The sequence below is a fragment of the Phalacrocorax aristotelis genome, unplaced genomic scaffold (assembly GCF_949628215.1).
Source record: "Phalacrocorax aristotelis unplaced genomic scaffold, bGulAri2.1 scaffold_224, whole genome shotgun sequence".
Lineage (NCBI taxonomy): Eukaryota > Metazoa > Chordata > Aves > Suliformes > Phalacrocoracidae > Phalacrocorax > Phalacrocorax aristotelis.
Genome location: NW_027441302.1, coordinates 42,239 through 62,419, shown reverse-complemented (window position 1 = coordinate 62,419; position 20,181 = coordinate 42,239). Strand labels below are relative to the sequence as shown.

At 67.4% G+C, this 20,181-nt stretch overlaps 2 protein-coding genes across 2 annotated transcripts in view; both read right to left on the bottom strand.

Annotated features, from left to right (window-relative positions):
• Positions 1–104: 104 nt before the first annotated feature.
• On the bottom strand, positions 105–8,324 carry LOC142051318 (uncharacterized; the record flags this gene model as incomplete). The annotated part of the gene is made up of 11 exons (XM_075080456.1): positions 7,959–8,324; positions 6,789–7,250; positions 5,544–6,071; positions 4,998–5,294; positions 4,560–4,610; positions 3,138–3,254; positions 2,739–2,813; positions 2,367–2,492; positions 1,442–1,727; positions 1,105–1,293; positions 105–223 (listed from the first exon to the last, which is right to left on the bottom strand). Coding segments are annotated over exons 1-11 (2,616 nt in total), but the record flags the coding sequence as incomplete, so codon positions are not given.
• A 43-nt stretch (positions 8,325–8,367) lies between these two features.
• Positions 8,368–20,181, bottom strand: part of LOC142051316 (uncharacterized) — a 32,822-nt gene continuing 21,008 nt past the window's right edge. The window contains exons 6-12 of the mRNA XM_075080454.1: positions 20,034–20,081; positions 17,895–17,987; positions 16,128–16,202; positions 13,896–13,949; positions 13,431–13,478; positions 11,217–11,366; positions 8,368–8,391 (exon numbers count right to left, since the gene is read on the bottom strand). Of these exons, the coding sequence (XP_074936555.1) occupies positions 8,368–8,391; positions 11,217–11,366; positions 13,431–13,478; positions 13,896–13,949; positions 16,128–16,202; positions 17,895–17,987; positions 20,034–20,081 (492 nt within the window). The remainder of the gene's footprint in view (positions 8,392–11,216; positions 11,367–13,430; positions 13,479–13,895; positions 13,950–16,127; positions 16,203–17,894; positions 17,988–20,033; positions 20,082–20,181) is intronic.

Sequence of the window (20,181 nt, the reverse complement as noted above, 5' to 3'; positions counted from 1 at the left end):
GAAGCCGAGGGGAGATCCAGGCCGAAGGCCCATCGTGCCCCACATACCCCCGCCGAGGGCGCTGCCCCAGCATGGGGGTGCTCGCGGCATTGCTGCAGCCTGACCTGCTCCTTGAAGTCCTTCTCAAAGTTCTTGAAAGCTGCAGAGGACTTATCTTTGAGATCTTCTGTGAAAACCCTGTTTTCGACCTTCGTCTTCATCTCGACCGTCGCATTCACCATCACTTCATCAAGCAGAAGGAGACCCATAAGCAATACCCTGGGGCGTGCCACCCCCCCAGCAGTGACCCCGACCCCACTCCCGGGTCATCCCTCCATGGTGGGCCCATTCACAGGTTGGTCCCTCCGGGGCGCCCCCGGCCCCACTCCCGGGTCATCCCTCCATGGTGGGCCCACTCACAGGTTGGTCCCTCCGCGGTGCCCCCGGCCCCACTCCCAGGTCATCCCTCCATGGTGGGCCCACTCACAGGTTGGTCCCTCTGCGGTGACCCCGGCCCCATTCCCGGGTCATCCCTCCATGGTGGGCCCACTCACAGGTTGGTCCCTCTGCGGTGACCCCGACCCCACTCCCGGGTCATCCCTCCATGGTGGGCCCATTCACAGGTTGGTCCCTCTGCGGTGACCCCGACCCCACTCCCGGGTCATCCCTCCATGCTGGGCCCATTCACAGGTTGGTCCCTCCGCGGTGACCCCGACCCCACTCCCGGGTCATCCCTCCATGGTGGGCCCATTCACAGGTTCGTCCCTCCGGGGCGCCCCCGACCCCACTCCCGGGTCATCCCTCCATGGTGGGCCCACTCACAGGTTGGTCCCTCCGGGGCGCCCCCGGCCCCACTCCCGGGTCATCCCTCCATGGTGGGCCCACTCACAGGTTGGTCCCTCCGCGGTGACCCCGGCCCCACTCCTGGGTCATCCCTCCATGGTGGGCCCACTCACAGGTTGGTCCCTCCGGGGCGCCCCCGGCCCCACTCCCAGGTCATCCCTCCCTCCACCGTGGCCGCGTTGCCGGGTTGGTCCCTCCGCGGTGACCTCAGCCCAGGCCGGGGGTCGGTGGCCCCCGCAGCAGCCCCGACGTGGTGCCGCACGGCCTGGCATGGCTCCCTACCGTCTTTGACCTCGACGTTCTCCTTGGCGAACTGGCACTCGCTGCCCTGGAAGCTCTCGGCGCACTGGCAGCCGCCGCCGGCCCAGGTGCCGCCGTTCTGGCAGACGGCTATCTCGCACAAGGCGCCGTAGTACCCGCCAGCGCACAAGCACTTGATGCCGTCCCAGGTGGCTCCGTTCTGGCACTGACCTGGAGGAGGCGCGGCCGGGCGTGGCTGCCGTGACAGCGCCCGGCGAAACGGCAGGCGTGCGAAGCCGCCCGGAGAGCGCCTGGGGCGCGCTGGGGGGTGAGGGGGCAGGGACGTGGCTGGGCGGTGCCGCCAAGAAGGAAGACTTACCCTCACTGGTGGTGGGGCTGGTGGTGGTGGTGGTAGCGTTGGGGGTGGTGGTAGCTGCAGGGACGGCGGTGGTGGTGGTGGTGGTCTTCGTAGTGTTGGGGGTGGTCGTAACGATGGGGACGGTGGTGGTGGTGGTGGTAGCGTTGGGGGTGGTCGTAACGATGGGGACGGCGGCGGTGGTGGTGGTGGTCTTCGTAGTGTTGGGGGTGGTCGTATCGATGGGGACGGTGGTGGTGGTCTTCGTAGTGTTGGGGGTGGTCGTAGCGATGGGGACGGTGGTGGTGGTCTTCGTAGTGTTGGGGGTGGTCGTAGCGATGGGGACGGTGGTGGTGGTGGTGGTGGTAGCGTTGGGGGTGGTCGTAGCGATGGGGACGGTGGTGGTGGTGGTGATGGTAGCGTTGGGGGTGGTCGTAACGATGGGGACGGTGGTGGTGGTGGTGGTAGCGTTGGGGGTGGTGGTAGCTGCAGGGACGGCGGTGGTGGTGGTGGTGGTCTTCGTAGCGTTGGGGGTGGTCGTAGCGATGGGGACGGCGGTGTTGGTGGTGGTGGTAGCGTTGGGGGTGGTCGTAACGATGGGGACGGTGGTGGTGGTGGTGGTGGTGGTAGCGTTGGGGGTGGTCGTAGCGATGGGGACGGTGGTGGTGGTGGTGGTGGTAGCGTTGGGGGTGGTCGTAGCGATGGGGACGGTGGTGGTGGTGGTAGCGTTGGGGGTGGTGGTAACGATGGGGACGGCGGTGGTGGTGGTGGTGGTAGCGTTGGGGGTGGTGGTAACGATGGGGACGGCGGTGGTGGTGGTGGTGGTAGCGTTGGGGGTGGTCGTAGCGATGGGGACGGCGGTGGTGGTGGTGGTGGTAGCGTTGGGGGTGGTCGTAACGATGGGGACGGTGGTGGTGGTGGTGGTGGTAGCGTTGGGGGTGGTGGTAACGATGGGGACGGCGGTGGTGGTGGTGGTGGTAGCGTTGGGGGTGGTCCTAGCGATGGGGACGGTGGTGGTGGTGGTAGCGTTGGGGGTGGTCGTAGCGATGGGGACGGTGGTGGTGGTGGTGGTGGTAGCGTTGGGGGTGGTGGTAACGATGGGGACGGTGGTGGTCGTCTTCGTAGCGTTGGGGGTGGTCGTAAAGACAGGGACGGTGGTGGTGGTGGCGATGGTAGCGTTGGGGGTGGACGTAACGATGGGGACGGTGGTGGTGGTGGTGGTGGTAGCGTTGGGGGTGGTCGTAGCGATGGGGACGGTGGTGGTGGTGGTAGCGTTGGGGGTGGTCGTAACGATGGGGACGGTGGTGGTGGTGGTGGTGGTAGCGTTGGGGGTGGTGGTAACGATGGGGACGGCGGTGGTCGTCTTCGTAGCGTTGGGGGTGGTCGTAACGATGGGGACGGTGGTGGTGGTGGTGGTGGGGGTGGTCGTAGCAATGGGGACGGTGGTGGTGGTAGCGTTGGGGGTGGTCGTAGCGATGGGGACGGTGGTGGTGGTAGCGTTGGGGGTGGTCGTAGCGATGGGGACGGTGGTGGTGGTGGTGGTGGTAGCGTTGGGGGTGGTCGTAGCGATGGGGACGGTGGTGGTGGTGGTAGCGTTGGGGGTGGTGGTAACGATGGGGACGGCGGTGGTGGTGGTGGTGGTAGCGTTGGGGGTGGTCGTAGCGATGGGGACGGCGGTGGTGGTGGTGGTGGTAGCGTTGGGGGTGGTCGTAGCGATGGGGACGGTGGTGGTGGTGGTGGTGGTAGCGTTGGGGGTGGACGTAACGATGGGGACGGTGGTGGTGGTGGTGGTGGTAGCGTTGGGGGTGGACGTAACGATGGGGACGGTGGTGGTCGTCTTCGTAGCGTTGGGGGTGGTCGTAAAGTCGGGGACGGTGGTGGTGGTGGCGATGGTAGCGTTGGGGGTGGACGTAACGATGGGGACGGTGGTGGTGGTGGTGGTGGTAGCGTTGGGGGTGGTCGTAACGATGGGGACAGTGGTGGTGGTGGTAGCGTTGGGGGTGGTCGTAACGATGGGGACGGTGGTGGTGGTGGTGGTGGTAGCGTTGGGGGTGGTGGTAACGATGGGGACGGCGGTGGTCGTCTTCGTAGCGTTGGGGGTGGTCGTAACGATGGGGACGGTGGTGGTGGTGGTGGTGGGGGTGGTCGTAGCGATGGGGACGGTGGTGGTGGTAGCGTTGGGGGTGGTCGTAGCGATGGGGACGGTGGTGGTGGTAGCGTTGGGGGTGGTCGTAGCGATGGGGACGGTGGTGGTGGTGGTGGTGGTAGCGTTGGGGGTGGTCGTAGCGATGGGGACGGTGGTGGTGGTGGTAGCGTTGGGGGTGGTGGTAACGATGGGGACGGCGGTGGTGGTGGTGGTGGTAGCGTTGGGGGTGGTCGTAGCGATGGGGACGGCGGTGGTGGTGGTGGTGGTAGCGTTGGGGGTGCTGGTAACGATGGGGACGGCGGTGGTGGTGGTGGTGGTAGCGTTGGGGGTGGTCGTAGCGATGGGGACGGTGGTGGTGGTGGTGGTGGTGGTAGCGTTGGGGGTGGACGTAACGATGGGGACGGTGGTGGTGGTGGTGGTGGTAGCGTTGGGGGTGGACGTAACGATGGGGACGGTGGTGGTCGTCTTCGTAGCGTTGGGGGTGGTCGTAAAGTCGGGGACGGTGGTGGTGGTGGCGATGGTAGCGTTGGGGGTGGACGTAACGATGGGGACGGTGGTGGTGGTGGTGGTGGTAGCGTTGGGGGTGGTCGTAACGATGGGGACGGTGGTGGTGGTGGTGGTGGTAGCGTTGGGGGTGGTCGTAACGATGGGGACAGTGGTGGTGGTGGTAGCGTTGGGGGTGGTCGTAACGATGGGGACGGTGGTGGTGGTGGTGGTGGTAGCGTTGGGGGTGGTGGTAACGATGGGGACGGCGGTGGTCGTCTTCGTAGCGTTGGGGGTGGTCGTAACGATGGGGACGGTGGTGGTGGTGGTGGTGGGGGTGGTCGTAGCGATGGGGACGGTGGTGGTGGTAGCGTTGGGGGTGGTCGTAGCGATGGGGACGGTGGTGGTGGTAGCGTTGGGGGTGGTCGTAGCGATGGGGACGGTGGTGGTGGTGGTGGTGGTAGCGTTGGGGGTGGTCGTAGCGATGGGGACGGTGGTGGTGGTGGTGGTGGTAGCGTTGGGGGTGGTCGTAATGATGGGGACGGTGGTGGTGGTGGTGGTGGTAGCGTTGGGGGTGGTCGTAGCGATGGGGACGGTGGTGGTGGTGGTGATGGTAGCGTTGGGGGTGGTCGTAGCGATGGGGACGGTGGTGGTGGTGGTGATGGTAGCGTTGGGGGTGGTCGTAACGATGGGGACGGCGGCGGTGGTGGTGGTAGCGTTGGGGGTGGTCGTAACGATGGGGACGGTGGTGGTGGTGGTGGTGGTAGCGTTGGGGGTGGTCGTAGCGATGGGGACGGTGGTGGTGGTAGCGTTGGGGGTGGTCGTAACGATGGGGACGGTGGTGGTGGTAGCGTTGGGGGTGGTCGTAGCGATGGGGACGGTGGTGGTGGTAGCGTTGGGGGTGGTCGTAGCGATGGGGACGGTGGTGGTGGTAGCGTTGGGGGTGGTCGTAGCGATGGGGACGGTGGTGGTGGTGGTGGTGGTAGCGTTGGGGGTGGTCGTAGCGATGGGGACGGTGGTGGTGGTAACGTTGGGGGTGGTCGTAACGATGGGGACGGTGGTGGTGGTAGCGTTGGGGGTGGTGGTAACGATGGGGACGGCGGTGGTGGTGGTGGTGGTAGCGTTGGGGGTGGTCGTAGCGATGGGGACGGCGGTGGTGGTGGTGGTGGTAGCGTTGGGGGTGGTCGTAGCGATGGGGACGGCGGTGGTGGTGGTGGTGGTAGCGTTGGGGGTGCTGGTAACGATGGGGACGGCGGTGGTGGTGGTGGTGGTAGCGTTGGGGGTGGTCCTAGCGATGGGGACGGTGGTGGTGGTGGTGGTGGTAGCGTTGGGGGTGGTCGTAACGATGGGGACGGTGGTGGTGGTGGTGGTGGTAGCGTTGGGGGTGGTCGTAACGATGGGGACGGTGGTGGTCGTCTTCGTAGCGTTGGGGGTGGTCGTAACGATGGGGACGGTGGTGGTGGTGGTAGCGTTGGGGGTGGTGGTAACGATGGGGACGGTGGTGGTGGTGGTGGTGGGGGTGGTCGTAGCGATGGGGACGGTGGTGGTGGTAGCGTTGGGGGTGGTCGTAGCGATGGGGACGGTGGTGGTGGTGGTAGCGTTGGGGGTGGTCGTAGCGATGGGGACGGTGGTGGTGGTAGCGTTGGGGGTGGTCGTAGCGATGGGGACGGTGGTGGTGGTGGTGGTAGCGTTGGGGGTGGTCGTAGCGATGGGGACGGTGGTGGTCGTCTTCGTAGCGTTGGGGGTGGTCGTAACGATGGGGACGGTGGTGGTGGTGGTGGTAGCGTTGGGGGTGGTCGTAGCGATGGGGACGGTGGTGGTGGTGGTGATGGTAGCGTTGGGGGTGGTCGTAGCGATGGGGACGTCGGCGGTGGTGGTGGTAGCGTTGGGGGTGGTCGTAGCGATGGGGACGGTGGTGGTGGTGGTGGTGGTAGCGTTGGGGGTGGTCGTAGCGATGGGGACGGTGGTGGTGGTGGTGGTGGTAGCGTTGGGGGTGGTCGTAACGATGGGGACGGTGGTGGTCGTCTTCGTAGCGTTGGGGGTGGTCGTAACGATGGGGACGGTGGTGGTGGTAGCGTTGGGGGTGGTCGTAACGATGGGGACGGTGTTGGTGGTGGTGGTGGTAGCATTGGGGGTGGTGGTAACGATGGGGACGGCGGTGGTGGTGGTGGTGGTAGCGTTGGGGGTGGTCGTAACGATGGGGACGGTGGTGGTGGTAGCGTTGGGGGTGGTGGTAACGATGGGGACGGTGGTGGTGGTGGTGGTGGTAGCGTTGGGGGTGGTGGTAACGATGGGGACGGCGGTGGTGGTGGTGGTAGCGTTGGGGGTGGTGGTAACGATGGGGACGGCGGTGGTGGTGGTGGTGGTAGCTTTGGGGGTGGTGGTAACGATGGGGACGGCGGTGGTGGTGGTGGTGGTAGCGTTGGGGGTGGTCGTAACGACGGGGACGGCGGTGGTGGTGGTGGTGGTAGCGTTGGGGGTGGTCGTAACGATGGGGACGGTGGTGGTGTTGGTGGTGGTAGCGTTGGGGGTGGTCGTAGCGATGGGGACGGTGGTGGTTGTGGTGATGGTAGCGTTGGGGGTGGTCATAACGATGGGGACGGTGGTGGTGGTGATGGTAGCGTTGGGGGTGGTCGTAGCGATGGGGACGGTGGTGGTTGTGGTGATGGTAGCGTTGGGGGTGGTCGTAACGATGGGGACGGTGGTGGTGGTGGTGGTGGTAGCGTTGGGGTTGGTCGTAACGATGGGGACGGTGGTGGTGGTGGTGGTAGCGTTGGGGGTGGTCGTAGCGATGGGGACGGCGGTGGTGGTGGTGGTGGTAGCGTTGGGGGTGGTCGTAACGATGGGGACGGTGGTGGTGGTGGTGGTGGTAGCGTTGGGGGTGGTCGTAACGATGGGGACGGTGGTGGTGGTGGTGGTGGTAGCGTTGGGGGTGGTCGTAGCGATGGGGACGGTGGTGGTGGTGGTGGTAGCGTTGGGGGTGGTCGTAGCGATGGGGACGGTGGTGGTCGTCTTCGTAGCGTTGGGGGTGGTCGTAACGATGGGGACGGTGGTGGTGGTGGTGGTAGCGTTGGGGGTGGTCGTAGCGATGGGGACGGCGGCGGTGGTAGCGTTGGGGGTGGTGGTAACGATGGGGACGGTGTTGGTGGTGGTGGTAGCGTTGGGGGTGGTCGTAACGATGGGGACGGTGGTGGTGGTAGCGTTGGGGGTGGTGGTAACGATGGGGACGGTGTTGGTGGTGGTGGTAGCGTTGGGGGTGGTCGTAACGATGGGGACGGTGGTGGTGGTGGTGGTAGCGTTGGGGGTGGTCGTAGCGATGGGGACGGTGGTGGTGGTGGTGGTGGTAGCGTTGGGGGTGGTCGTAGCGATGGGGACGGTGGTGGTGGTGGTGGTGGTAGCGTTGGGGGTGGTCGTAGCAATGGCGACGGTGGTGGTGGTGGTGATGGTAGCGTTGGGGGTGGTCGTAGCGATGGGGACGGTGGTGGTGGTGGTAGCGTTCGGGGTGGTCGTAACAATGGGGACGGTGGTGGTGGTGGTGGTAGCGTTGGGGGTGGTCGTAGCGATGGGGACGGTGGTGGTGGTGGTGATGGTAGCGTTGTGGGTGGTCGTAGCGATGGGGACGGTGGTGGTGGTGGTGGTAGCGTTGGGGGTGGTCGTAGCGATGGGGACGGTGGTGGTGGTGGTGATGGTAGCGTTGGGGGTGGTCGTAGCAATGGGGACGGCGGTGGTGGTGGTGGTAGCGTTGGGGGTGGTCGTAACGATGGGGACGGTGGTGGTGGTGGTGATGGTAGCGTTGGGGGTGGTCGTAGCAATGGGGACGGCGGTGGTGGTGGTGGTAGCGTTGGGGGTGGTTGTAACGATGGGGACGGTGGTGGTGGTGGTGGGAGCGTTGGGGGTGGTCGTAACGATGGGGACGGTGGTGGTGGTGGTGGTGGTAGCGTTGGGGGTGGTCGTAGCGATGGGGACGGTGGTGGTGGTGGTCTTGGTGGTGGTCGTATTGTTTGGGGTGATTGTAGCATTAGAGATGGTGGTGGTCATTGTGGTTGTTGTTGGGTTAGGGTTGCTGGTAGCAATAGACATGGGTGTGGTATTCGTAGCACTGGGAGTGTTTATGGCATTAGCGGTGGGGGAGGATGTGGTTATGGTGGTGTTCGCAGTGCCAGGATGGGGCGTGTCGCTATGGACGGTAACGGTGATTGTCGTTGGGGTGGCATTCGTTGTCGGTACAGTGGAAGATATTATCGTAGATGTAGCGGTGGTGCTGGTAACTGGACTCATGGAGCCTAAAGATGTAACTGTAGGGTGGGGAGAGCTAACAAGGTTAATAGCAGTTGTAGTAATAGGACTAGTGATGTTAGCAGCGGTCATAGTTTCCAACGTGCTCACGGTGGTTGTGGGATCAGTGGTGGCCGACGTGTCCCCTGACACCTCCGTGTCTCCCGACGGCCACGTGGTCTCGGGGAAGCTCGTCACGGTGACGGTGCTGGAGGGTTCCGTGGTGGCCGACGTGTCCCCTGACACCTCCGTGTCTCCCGACGGCCACGTGCTCTCGGGGAGGCTGGTCACGGTGACGGTGCTGGAGGGTTCCGTGGTGGCTGACGTGTCCCCCGACACCTCTGTGAATCCCGACGGCCACGTGGTCTCGGGGAAGCTGGTCGCGGTGACGGTGCTGGAGGGTTCCGTCGTGGCCGACGTGTCCCCTGACACCTCCGTGTCTCCCGACGGCCACGTGCTCTCGGGGAAGCTGGTCGCGGTGACGGTGCTGGACGGTTCCGTGGTGGCTGACGTGTCCCCTGACACGTCCGTGTCTCCCGACGGCCACGTGCTCTCGGGGAAGCTGGTCACGGTGACGGTGCTGGAGGGTTCCGTGGTGGCCGACGTGTCCCCTGACACCTCCGTGTCTCCCGACGGCCACGTGCTCTCGGGGAAGCTGGTCGCGGTGACGGTGCTGGAGGGTTCCGTGGTGGCCGACGTGTCCCCTGACACCTCCGTGTCTCCCGACGGCCACGTGGTCTCGGGGAAGCTCGTCGCGGTGACGGTGCTGGAGGGTTCCATGGTGGCCGATGTGTCCCCTGACACCTCCGTGTCTCCCGACGGCCACGTGCTCTCGGGGAAGCTGGTCGCGGTGACGGTGCTGGAGGGTTCCGTGGTGGCCGACGTGTCCCCTGACACCTCCGTGTCTCCCGACGGCCACGTGCTCTCGGGGAAGCTGGTCACGGTGACGGTGCTGGAGGGTTCCGTGGTGGCCGACGTGTCCCCTGACACCTCCGTGTCTCCCGACGGCCACGTGGTCTCAGGGAATCGCGTCACGGTGACGGTGCTGGACGGTTCCGTGGTGGCTGATGTGTCCCCTGACACCTCCGTGTCTCCCGACGGCCACGTGGTCTCGGGGAAGCTGGTCGCGGTGACGGTGCTGGAGGGTTCCGTGGTGGCCGACGTGTCCCCTGACACCTCCGTGTCTCCCGACGGCCACGTGCTCTCGGGGAAGCTGGTCACGGTGACGGTGCTGGAGGGTTCCGTGGTGGCCGACGTGTCCCCTGACACCTCCGTGTCTCCCGACGGCCACGTGCTCTCGGGGAAGCTGGTCACGGTGACGGTGCTGGAGGGTTCCATGGTGGCTGACGTGTCCCCCGACACCTCTGTGAATCCCGACGGCCACGTGGTCTCGGGGAAGCTGGTCGCGGTGACGGTGCTGGAGGGTTCCGTGGTGGCCGACGTGTCCCCTGACACCTCTGTGTCATCCGACGGCCACGTGGTCTCGGGGAGGCTGGTCGCGGTGACGGTGCTGGACGGTTCCGTGGTGGCTGACGTGTCCCCTGACACGTCCGTGTCTCCCGACGGCCACGTGCTCTCGGGGAAGCTGGTCACGGTGACGGTGCTGGACGGTTCCGTGGTGGCCGACGTGTCCCCTGACACCTCCGTGTCTCCCGACGGCCACGTGCTCTCGGGGAAGCTGGTCACGGTGACGGTGCTGGAGGGTTCCGTCGTGGCCGACGTGTCCCCTGACACCTCCGTGTCTCCCGACGGCCACGTGCTCTCGGGGAAGCTGGTCGCGGTGACGGTGCTGGAGGGTTCCGTGGTGGCCGACGTGTCCCCTGACACCTCCGTGTCTCCCGACGGCCACGTGGTCTCGGGGAAGCTCGTCGCGGTGACGGTGCTGGAGGGTTCCATGGTGGCCGACGTGTCCCCTGACACCTCCGTGTCTCCCGACGGCCACGTGCTCTCGGGGAAGCTGGTCGCGGTGACGGTGCTGGAGGGTTCCGTGGTGGCCGACGTGTCCCCTGACACCTCCGTGTCTCCCGACGGCCACGTGCTCTCGGGGAAGCTGGTCGCGGTGACGGTGCTGGACGGTTCCGTGGTGGCTGATGTGTCCCCTGACACCTCCGTGTCTCCCGACGGCCACGTGCTCTCGGAGAAGCTGGTCACGGTGACGGTGCTGGAGGGTTCCGTGGTGGCCGACGTGTCCCCTGACACCTCCGTGTCTCCCGACGGCCACGTGCTCTCGGGGAAGCTGGTCGCGGTGACGGTGCTGGACGTTTCCGTGGAGGTTGACGTGTCCCCTGACACCTCCGTGTCTCCCGACGGCCACGTGCTCTCGGAGAAGCTGGTCACGGTGACGGTGCTGGAGGGTTCCGTGGTGGCCGACGTGTCCCCTGACACCTCCGTGTCTCCCGACGGCCACGTGCTCTCGGGGAAGCTGGTCGCGGTGACGGTGCTGGACGTTTCCGTGGAGGTTGACGTGTCCCCTGACACGTCCGTGTCTCCCGACGGCCACGTGCTCTCGGGGAAGCTGGTCGCGGTGACGGTGCTGGAGGGTTCCGTGGTGGCCGACGTGTCCCCTGACACCTCCGTGTCTCCCGATGGCCACGTGCTCTCGGGGAAGCTCGTCGCGGTGACGGTGCTGGAGGGTTCCGTCGTGGCCGACGTGTCCCCTGACACCTCCGTGTCTCCCGACGGCCACGTGCTCTCGGGGAAGCTGGTCACGGTGACGGTGCTGGAGGGTTCCGTGGTGGCCGACGTGTCCCCTGACACCTCCGTGTCTCCCGACGGCCACGTGCTCTCGGGGAAGCTGGTCACGGTGACGGTGCTGGAGGGTTCTGTCGTGGCCGACGTGTCCCCTGACACCTCCGTGTCTCCCGACGGCCACGTGCTCTCGGGGAAGCTGGTCACGGTGACGGTGCTGGAGGGTTCCGTGGTGGCCGACGTGTCCCCTGACACCTCCGTGTCTCCCGACGGCCACGTGCTCTCGGGGAAGCTGGTCACGGTGACGGTGCTGGACGGTTCCGTGGTGGCCGACGTGTCCCCTGACACCTCCGTGTCTCCCGACGGCCACGTGGTCTCGGGGAAGCTGGTCACGGTGACGGTGCTGGAGGGTTCCGTGGTGGCCGACGTGTCCCCTGACACCTCCGTGTCTCCCGACGGCCACGTGCTCTCGGGGAAGCTGGTCACGGTGACGGTGCTGGAGGGTTCCGTGGTGGCCGACGTGTCCCCTGACACCTCCGTGTCTCCCGACGGCCACGTGCTCTCGGGGAAGCTCGTCGCGGTGACGGTGCTGGAGGGTTCCGTGGTGGCCGACGTGTCCCCTGACACCTCCGTGTCTCCCGACGGCCACGTGCTCTCGGGGAAGCTGGTCACGGTGACGGTGCTGGAGGGTTCCGTGGTGGCCGACGTGTCCCCTGACACCTCCGTGTCTCCCGACGGCCACGTGGTCTCAGGGAATCGCGTCACGGTGACGGTGCTGGACGGTTCCGTGGTGGCTGATGTGTCCCCTGACACCTCCGTGTCTCCCGACGGCCACGTGGTCTCGGGGAAGCTGGTCGCGGTGACGGTGCTGGAGGGTTCCGTGGTGGCCGACGTGTCCCCTGACACCTCCGTGTCTCCCGACGGCCACGTGGTCTCGGGGAAGCTGGTCGCGGTGACGGTGCTGGAGGGTTCCGTGGTGGCCGACGTGTCCCCTGACACCTCCGTGTCTCCCGACGGCCACGTGCTCTCGGGGAAGCTGGTCGCGGTGACGGTGCTGGAGGGTTCCGTGGTGGCCGACGTGTCCCCTGACACCTCCGTGTCTCCCGACGGCCACGTGCTCTCGGGGAAGCTGGTCACGGTGACGGTGCTGGAGGGTTCCGTGGTGGCCGACGTGTCCCCTGACACCTCCGTGTCTCCCGACGGCCACGTGCTCTCGGGGAAGCTGGTCACGGTGACGGTGCTGGAGGGTTCCGTGGTGGCCGACGTGTCCCCTGACACCTCCGTGTCTCCCGACGGCCACGTGGTCTCAGGGAATCGCGTCACGGTGACGGTGCTGGACGGTTCCGTGGTGGCTGATGTGTCCCCTGACACCTCCGTGTCTCCCGACGGCCACGTGCTCTCGGGGAAGCTGGTCGCGGTGACGGTGCTGGACGTTTCCGTAGAGGTTGACGTGTCCCCTGACACCTCCGTGTCTCCCGACGGCCACGTGGTCTCGGGGAAGCTGGTCACGGTGACGGTGCTGGAGGGTTCCGTGGTGGCCGACGTGTCCCCTGACACCTCCGTGTCTCCCGACGGCCACGTGCTCTCGGGGAAGCTGGTCGCGGTGACGGTGCTGGAGGGTTCCGTGGTGGCCGACGTGTCCCCTGACACCTCCGTGTCTCCCGACGGCCACGTGGTCTCAGGGAATCGCGTCACGGTGACGGTGCTGGACGGTTCCGTGGTGGCTGATGTGTCCCCTGACACCTCCGTGTCTCCCGACGGCCACGTGCTCTCGGGGAAGCTGGTCACGGTGACGGTGCTGGACGGTTCCGTGGTGGCCGACGTGTCCCCTGACACCTCCGTGTCTCCCGACGGCCACGTGCTCTCGGGGAAGCTGGTCGCGGTGACGGTGCTGGAGGGTTCCGTGGTGGCCGACGTGTCCCCTGACACCTCCGTGTCTCCCGACGGCCACGTGCTCTCGGGGAAGCTGGTCACGGTGACGGTGCTGGAGGGTTCCGTGGTGGCCGACGTGTCCCCTGACACCTCCGTGTCTCCCGACGGCCACGTGGTCTCAGGGAAACGCGTCACGGTGACGGTGCTGGAGGGTTCCGTGGTGGCTGATGTGTCCCCTGACACCTCCGTGTCTCCCGACGGCCACGTGCTCTCGGGGAAGCTGGTCACGGTGACGGTGCTGGAGGGTTCCGTGGTGGCCGACGTGTCCCCTGACACCTCCGTGTCTCCCGACGGCCACGTGGTCTCGGGGAAGCTGGTCGCGGTGACGGTGCTGGAGGGTTCCGTGGTGGCCGACGTGTCCCCTGACACCTCCGTGTCTCCCGACGGCCACGTGGTCTCGGGCAAGCTGGTCGCGGTGACGGTGCTGGAGGGTTCCGTGGTGGCCGACGTGTCCCCTGACACCTCCGTGTCTCCCGACGGCCACGTGCTCTCGGGGAAGCTGGTCACGGTGACGGTGCTGGAGGGTTCCGTGGTGGCCGACGTGTCCCCTGACACCTCTGTGTCTCCCGACGGCCACGTGCTCTCGGGGAGGCTCGTCACGGTGACGGTGCTGGAGGGTTCTGTGGTGGCCGACGTGTCCCCTGACGCCTCCGTGTCTCCCGACGGCCACGTGGTCTCGGGGAAGCTGGTCACGGTGACGGTGCTGGAGGGTTCCGTGGTGGCCGACGTGTCCCCCGACACCTCCGTGTCTCCCGACGGCCACGTGCTCTCGGGGAATCGTGTCACGGTGACGGTGCTGGACGGTTCCGTGGTGGCCGACGTGTCCCCCGACACCTCCGTGTCTCCCGACGGCCACGTGCTCTCGGGGAATCTGGTCACGGTGACGGTGCTGGAGGGTTCCGTGGTGGCCGACGTGTCCCCCGACACCTCCGTGTCTCCCGACGGCCACGTGCTCTCGGGGAAGCTGGTCACGGTGACGGTGCTGGAGGCTTCCGTGGTGGCCGACGTGTCCCCTGACACCTCCGTGTCTCCCGACGGCCACGTGCTCTCGGGGAAGCTGGTCACGGTGACGGTGCTGGAGGGTTCCGTGGTGGCCGACGTGTCCCCTGACGCCTCCGTGTCTCCCGACGGCCACGTGGTCTCAGGGAATCGCGTCACGGTGACGGTGCTGGAGGGTTCCGTGGTGGCCGACGTGTCCCCTGACGCCGCCGTGTCTCCCGACGGCCACGTGCTCTCGGGGAAGCTGGTCACGGTGACGGTGCTGGAGGGTTCCGTGGTGGCCGACGTGTCCCCTGACGCCTCCGTGTCTCCCGACGGCCACGTGGTCTCGGGGAAGCTGGTCACGGTGACGGTGCTGGAGGGTTCCGTGGTGGCCGACGTGTCCCCTGACACCTCCGTGTCTCCCGACGGCCACGTGCTCTCGGGGAAGCTGGTCGCGGTGACGGTGCTGGAGGGTTCCGTGGTGGCCGACGTGTCCCCTGACACCTCCGTGTCTCCCGACGGCCACGTGCTCTCGGGGAAGCTGGTCGCGGTGACGGTGCTGGAGGGTTCCGTGGTGGCCGACGTGTCCCCTGACACGTCCGTGTCTCCCGACGGCCACGTGCTCTCGGGGAAGCTGGTCGCGGTGACGGTGCTGGAGGGTTCCGTGGTGGCCGACGTGTCCCCTGACACCTCCGTGTCTCCCGACGGCCACGTGCTCTCGGGGAAGCTGGTCGCGGTGACGGTGCTGGAGGGTTCCGTGGTGGCTGACGTGTCCCCTGACACCTCCGTGTCTCCCGACGGCCACGTGGTCTCAGGGAATCGCGTCACGGTGACGGTGCTGGAGGGTTCCGTGGTGGCCGACGTGTCCCCTGACACCTCCGTGTCTCCCGACGGCCACGTGGTCTCGGGGAAGCTGGTCGCGGTGACGGTGCTGGAGGGTTCCGTGGTGGCCGACGTGTCCCCTGACACCTCCGTGTCTCCCGACGGCCACGTGCTCTCGGGGAAGCTGGTCACGGTGACGGTTCTGGAGGGTTCCGTGGTGGCCGACGTGTCCCCTGACACCTCCGTGTCTCCCGACGGCCACGTGGTCTCAGGGAATCGCGTCACGGTGACGGTGCTGGAGGGTTCCGTGGTGGCCGATGTGTCCCCTGACACCTCCGTGTCTCCCGACGGCCACGTGCTCTCGGGGAAGCTGGTCGCGGTGACGGTGCTGGAGGGTTCCGTGGTGGCCGACGTGTCCCCTGACACCTCCGTGTCTCCCGACGGCCACGTGGTCTCGGGGAAGCTCGTCGCGGTGACGGTGCTGGAGGGTTCCGTGGTGGCCGACGTGTCCCCTGACACCTCTGTGTCTCCCGACGGCCACGTGCTCTCGGGGAGGCTCGTCACGGTGACGGTGCTGGAGGGTTCTGTGGTGGCCGACGTGTCCCCTGACGCCTCCGTGTCTCCCGACGGCCACGTGGTCTCGGGGAAGCTGGTCACGGTGACGGTGCTGGACGGTTCCGTGGTGGCCGACGTGTCCCCCGACACCTCCGTGTCTCCCGACGGCCACGTGCTCTCGGGGAATCGTGTCACGGTGACGGTGCTGGACGGTTCCGTGGTGGCCGACGTGTCCCCCGACACCTCCGTGTCTCCCGACGGCCACGTGCTCTCGGGGAAGCTGGTCACGGTGACGGTGCTGGAGGGTTCCGTGGTGGCCGACGTGTCCCCTGACGCCTCCGTGTCTCCCGACGGCCACGTGGTCTCAGGGAATCGCGTCACGGTGACGGTGCTGGAGGGTTCCGTGGTGGTCGACGTGTCCCCTGACGCCGCCGTGTCTCCCGACGGCCACGTGCTCTCGGGGAAGCTCGTCGCGGTGACGGTGCTGGAGGGTTCCGTGGTGGCCGACGTGTCCCCTGACGCCTCCGTGTCTCCCGACGGCCACGTGCTCTCGGGGAAGCTGGTCACGGTGACGGTGCTGGAGGGTTCCGTGGTGGCCGACGTGTCCCCTGACGCCTCCGTGTCTCCCGACGGCCACGTGCTCTCGGGGAAGCTGGTCACGGTGACGGTGCTGGACGGTTCCGTGGTGGCCGACGTGTCCCCTGACACCTCCGTGTCTCCCGACGGCCACGTGGTCTCGGGGAAGCTGGTCACGGTGACGGTGCTGGAGGGTTCCGTGGTGGCCGACGTGTCCCCTGACGCCTCCGTGTCTCCCGACGGCCACGTGGTCTCGGGGAAGCTGGTCACGGTGACGGTGCTGGAGGGTTCCGTGGTGGCCGACGTGTCCCCTGACGCCTCCGTGTCTCCCGACGGCCACGTGGTCTCGGGGAAGCTGGTCACGGTGACGGTGCTGGAGGGTTCCGTGGTGGCCGACGTGTCCCCTGACACCTCCGTGTCTCCCGACGGCCACGTGCTCTCGGGGAAGCTGGTCACGGTGACGGTGCTGGAGGGTTCCGTGGTGGCCGACGTGTCCCCTGACACCTCCGTGTCTCCCGACGGCCACGTGCTCTCGGGGAAGCTGGTCGCGGTGACGGTGCTGGAGGGTTCCGTGGTGGCCGACGTGTCCCCTGACACCTCCGTGTCTCCCGACGGCCACGTGCTCTCGGGGAAGCTGGTCGCGGTGACGGTGCTGGAGGGTTCCGTGGTGGCCGACGTGTCCCCTGACACCTCCGTGTCTCCCGACGGCCACGTGCTCTCGGGGAAGCTGGTCGCGGTGACGGTGCTGGAGGGTTCCGTGGTGGCCGACGTGTCCCCTGACACCTCCGTGTCTCCCGACGGCCACGTGGTCTCGGGGAAGCTGGTCGCGGTGACGGTGCTGGAGGGTTCCGTGGTGGCCGACGTGTCCCCTGACACCTCCGTGTCTCCCGACGGCCACGTGCTCTCGGGGAAGCTGGTCGCGGTGACGGTGCTGGAGGGTTCCGTGGTGGCCGACGTGTCCCCTGACACCTCCGTGTCTCCCGACGGCCACGTGCTCTCGGGGAAGCTGGTCGCGGTGACGGTGCTGGAGGGTTCCGTGGTGGCCGACGTGTCCCCTGACACCTCCGTGTCTCCCGACGGCCACGTGCTCTCGGGGAAGCTGGTCGCGGTGACGGTGCTGGAGGGTTCCGTGGTGGCCGACGTGTCCCCTGACACCTCCGTGTCTCCCGACGGCCACGTGGTCTCAGGGAATCGCGTCACGGTGACGGTGCTGGACGGTTCCGTGGTGGCTGATGTGTCCCCTGACACCTCCGTGTCTCCCGACGGCCACGTGCTCTCGGGGAAGCTGGTCACGGTGACGGTGCTGGAGGGTTCCGTGGTGGCCGACGTGTCCCCTGACACCTCCGTGTCTCCCGACGGCCACGTGCTCTCGGGGAAGCTCGTCGCGGTGACGGTGCTGGAGGGTTCCGTCGTGGCCGACGTGTCCCCTGACACCTCCGTGTCTCCCGACGGCCACGTGCTCTCGGGGAAGCTCGTCACGGTGACGGTGCTGGAGGGTTCCGTGGTGGCCGACGTGTCCCCTGACACCTCCGTGTCTCCCGACGGCCACGTGCTCTCGGGGAAGCTCGTCGCGGTGACGGTGCTGGAGGGTTCCGTCGTGGCCGACGTGTCCCCTGACACCTCCGTGTCTCCCGACGGCCACGTGGTCTCGGGGAAGCTGGTCACGGTGACGGTGCTGGAGGGTTCCGTCGTGGCCGACGTGTCCCCTGACACCTCCGTGTCTCCCGACGGCCACGTGCTCTCGGGGAAGCTGGTCACGGTGACGGTGCTGGAGGGTTCCGTCGTGGCCGACGTGTCCCCTGACACCTCCGTGTCTCCCGACGGCCACGTGCTCTCGGGGAAGCTGGTCGCGGTGACGGTGCTGGAGGGTTCCGTCGTGGCCGACGTGTCCCCTGACACCTCCGTGTCTCCCGACGGCCACGTGCTCTGGGGGAAGCTGGTCGCGGTGACGGTGCTGGAGGGTTCCGTGGTGGCCGACGTGTCCCCTGACGCCTCCGTGTCTCCCGACGGCCACGTGCTCTCGGGGAAGCTGGTCGCGGTGACGGTGCTGGAGGGTTCCGTGGTGGCCGACGTATCCCCTGACGCCTCCGTGTCTCCCGACGGCCACGTGGTCTCGGGGAAGCTCGTCGCGTTGACGGTGCTGGAGGGTTCCGTGGTGGCCGACGTGTCCCCTGACACCTCCGTGTCTCCCGACGGCCACGTGGTCTCGGGGAAGCTGGTCGCGGTGACGGTGCTGGAGGGTTCCGTGGTGGCCGACGTGTCCCCTGACACCTCCGTGTCTCCCGACGGCCACGTGGTCTCGGGGAAGCTGGTCGCGGTGACGGTGCTGGAGGGTTCCGTGGTGGCCGACGTGTCCCCTGACACCTCCGTGTCTCCCGACGGCCACGTGCTCTCGGGGAAGCTGGTCACGGTGACGGTTCTGGAGGGTTCCGTGGTGGCCGACGTGTCCCCTGACACCTCCGTGTCTCCCGACGGCCACGTGCTCTCGGGGAAGCTGGTCGCGGTGACGGTGCTGGAGGGTTCCGTGGTGGCCGACGTGTCCCCTGACACCTCCGTGTCTCCCGACGGCCACGTGCTCTCGGGGAAGCTGGTCGCGGTGACGGTGCTGGAGGGTTCCGTGGTGGCCGACGTGTCCCCTGACACCTCCGTGTCTCCCGACGGCCACGTGCTCTCGGGGAAGCTGGTCGCGGTGACGGTGCTGGAGGGTTCCGTGGTGGCCGACGTGTCCCCTGACACCTCCGTGTCTCCCGACGGCCACGTGCTCTCGGGGAAGCTGGTCACGGTGGCGGTTCTGGAGGGTTCCGTGGTGGCCGACGTGTCCCCTGACACCTCCGTGTCTCCCGACGGCCACGTGCTCTCGGGGAAGCTGGTCGCGGTGACGGTGCTGGAGGGTTCCGTGGTGGCCGACGTGTCCCCTGACACCTCCGTGTCTCCCGACGGCCACGTGCTCTCGGGGAAGCTCGTCGCGGTGACGGTGCTGGAGGGTTCTGTCGTGGCCGACGTGTCCCCTGACACCTCCGTGTCTCCCGACGGCCACGTGCTCTCGGGGAAGCTGGTCGCGGTGACGGTGCTGGAGGGTTCCGTGGTGGCCGACGTGTCCCCTGACACCTCCGTGTCTCCCGACGGCCACGTGGTCTCGGGGAAGCTGGTCGCGGTGACGGTGCTGGAGGGTTCCGTGGTGGCCGACGTGTCCCCTGACACCTCCGTGTCTCCCGACGGCCACGTGCTCTCGGGGAAGCTGGTCGCGGTGACGGTGCTGGAGGGTTCCGTGGTGGCCGACGTGTCCCCTGACACCTCCGTGTCTCCCGACGGCCACGTGGTCTCGGGGAAGCTGGTCGCGGTGACGGTGCTGGAGGGTTCCGTGGTGGCCGACGTGTCCCCTGACACCTCCGTGTCTCCCGACGGCCACGTGCTCTCGGGGAAGCTCGTCACGGTGACGGTGCTGGAGGGTTCCGTGGTGGCCGACGTGTCCCCTGACACCTCCGTGTCTCCCGACGGCCACGTGCTCTCGGGGAAGCTGGTCACGGTGACGGTGCTGGAGGGTTCCGTGGTGGCCGACGTGTCCCCTGACACCTCCGTGTCTCCCGACGGCCACGTGCTCTCGGGGAAGCTGGTCACGGTAACGGTGCTGGAGGGTTCCGTGGTGGCCGACGTGTCCCCTGACACCTCCGTGTCTCCCGACGGCCACGTGCTCTCGGGGAAGCTGGTCGCGGTGACGGTGCTGGACGGTTCCGTGGTGGCCGACGTGTCCCCCGACACCTCCGTGTCTCCCGACGGCCACGTGCTCTCGGGGAAGCTCGTCGCGGTGACGGTGCTGGAGGGTTCCGTGGTGGCCGACGTATCCCCCGACACCTCCGTGTCTCCCGACGGCCACGTGCTCTCGGGGAAGCTGGTCGCGGTGACGGTGCTGGAGGGTTCCGTGGTGGCAGACGTGTCCCCCGACACCTCCGTGTCTCCCGACGGCCACGTGGTCTCGGGGAAGCTGGTCGCGGTGACGGTGCTGGAGGGTTCCGTGGTGGCCGACGTGTCCCCCGACACCTCCGTGTCTCCCGACGGCCACGTGCTCTCGGGGAAGCTGGTCGCGGTGACGGTGCTGGAGGGTTCCGTGGTGGCCGACGTGTCCCCCGACACCTCCGTGTCTCCCGACGGCCACGTGCTCTCGGGGAAGCTGGTCGCGGTGACGGTGCTGGAGGGTTCCGTGGTGGCCGACGTGTCCCCCGACACCTCCGTGTCTCCCGACGGCCACGTGCTCTCGGGGAAGCTGGTCGCGGTGACGGTGCTGGAGGGTTCCGTGGTGGCCGACGTG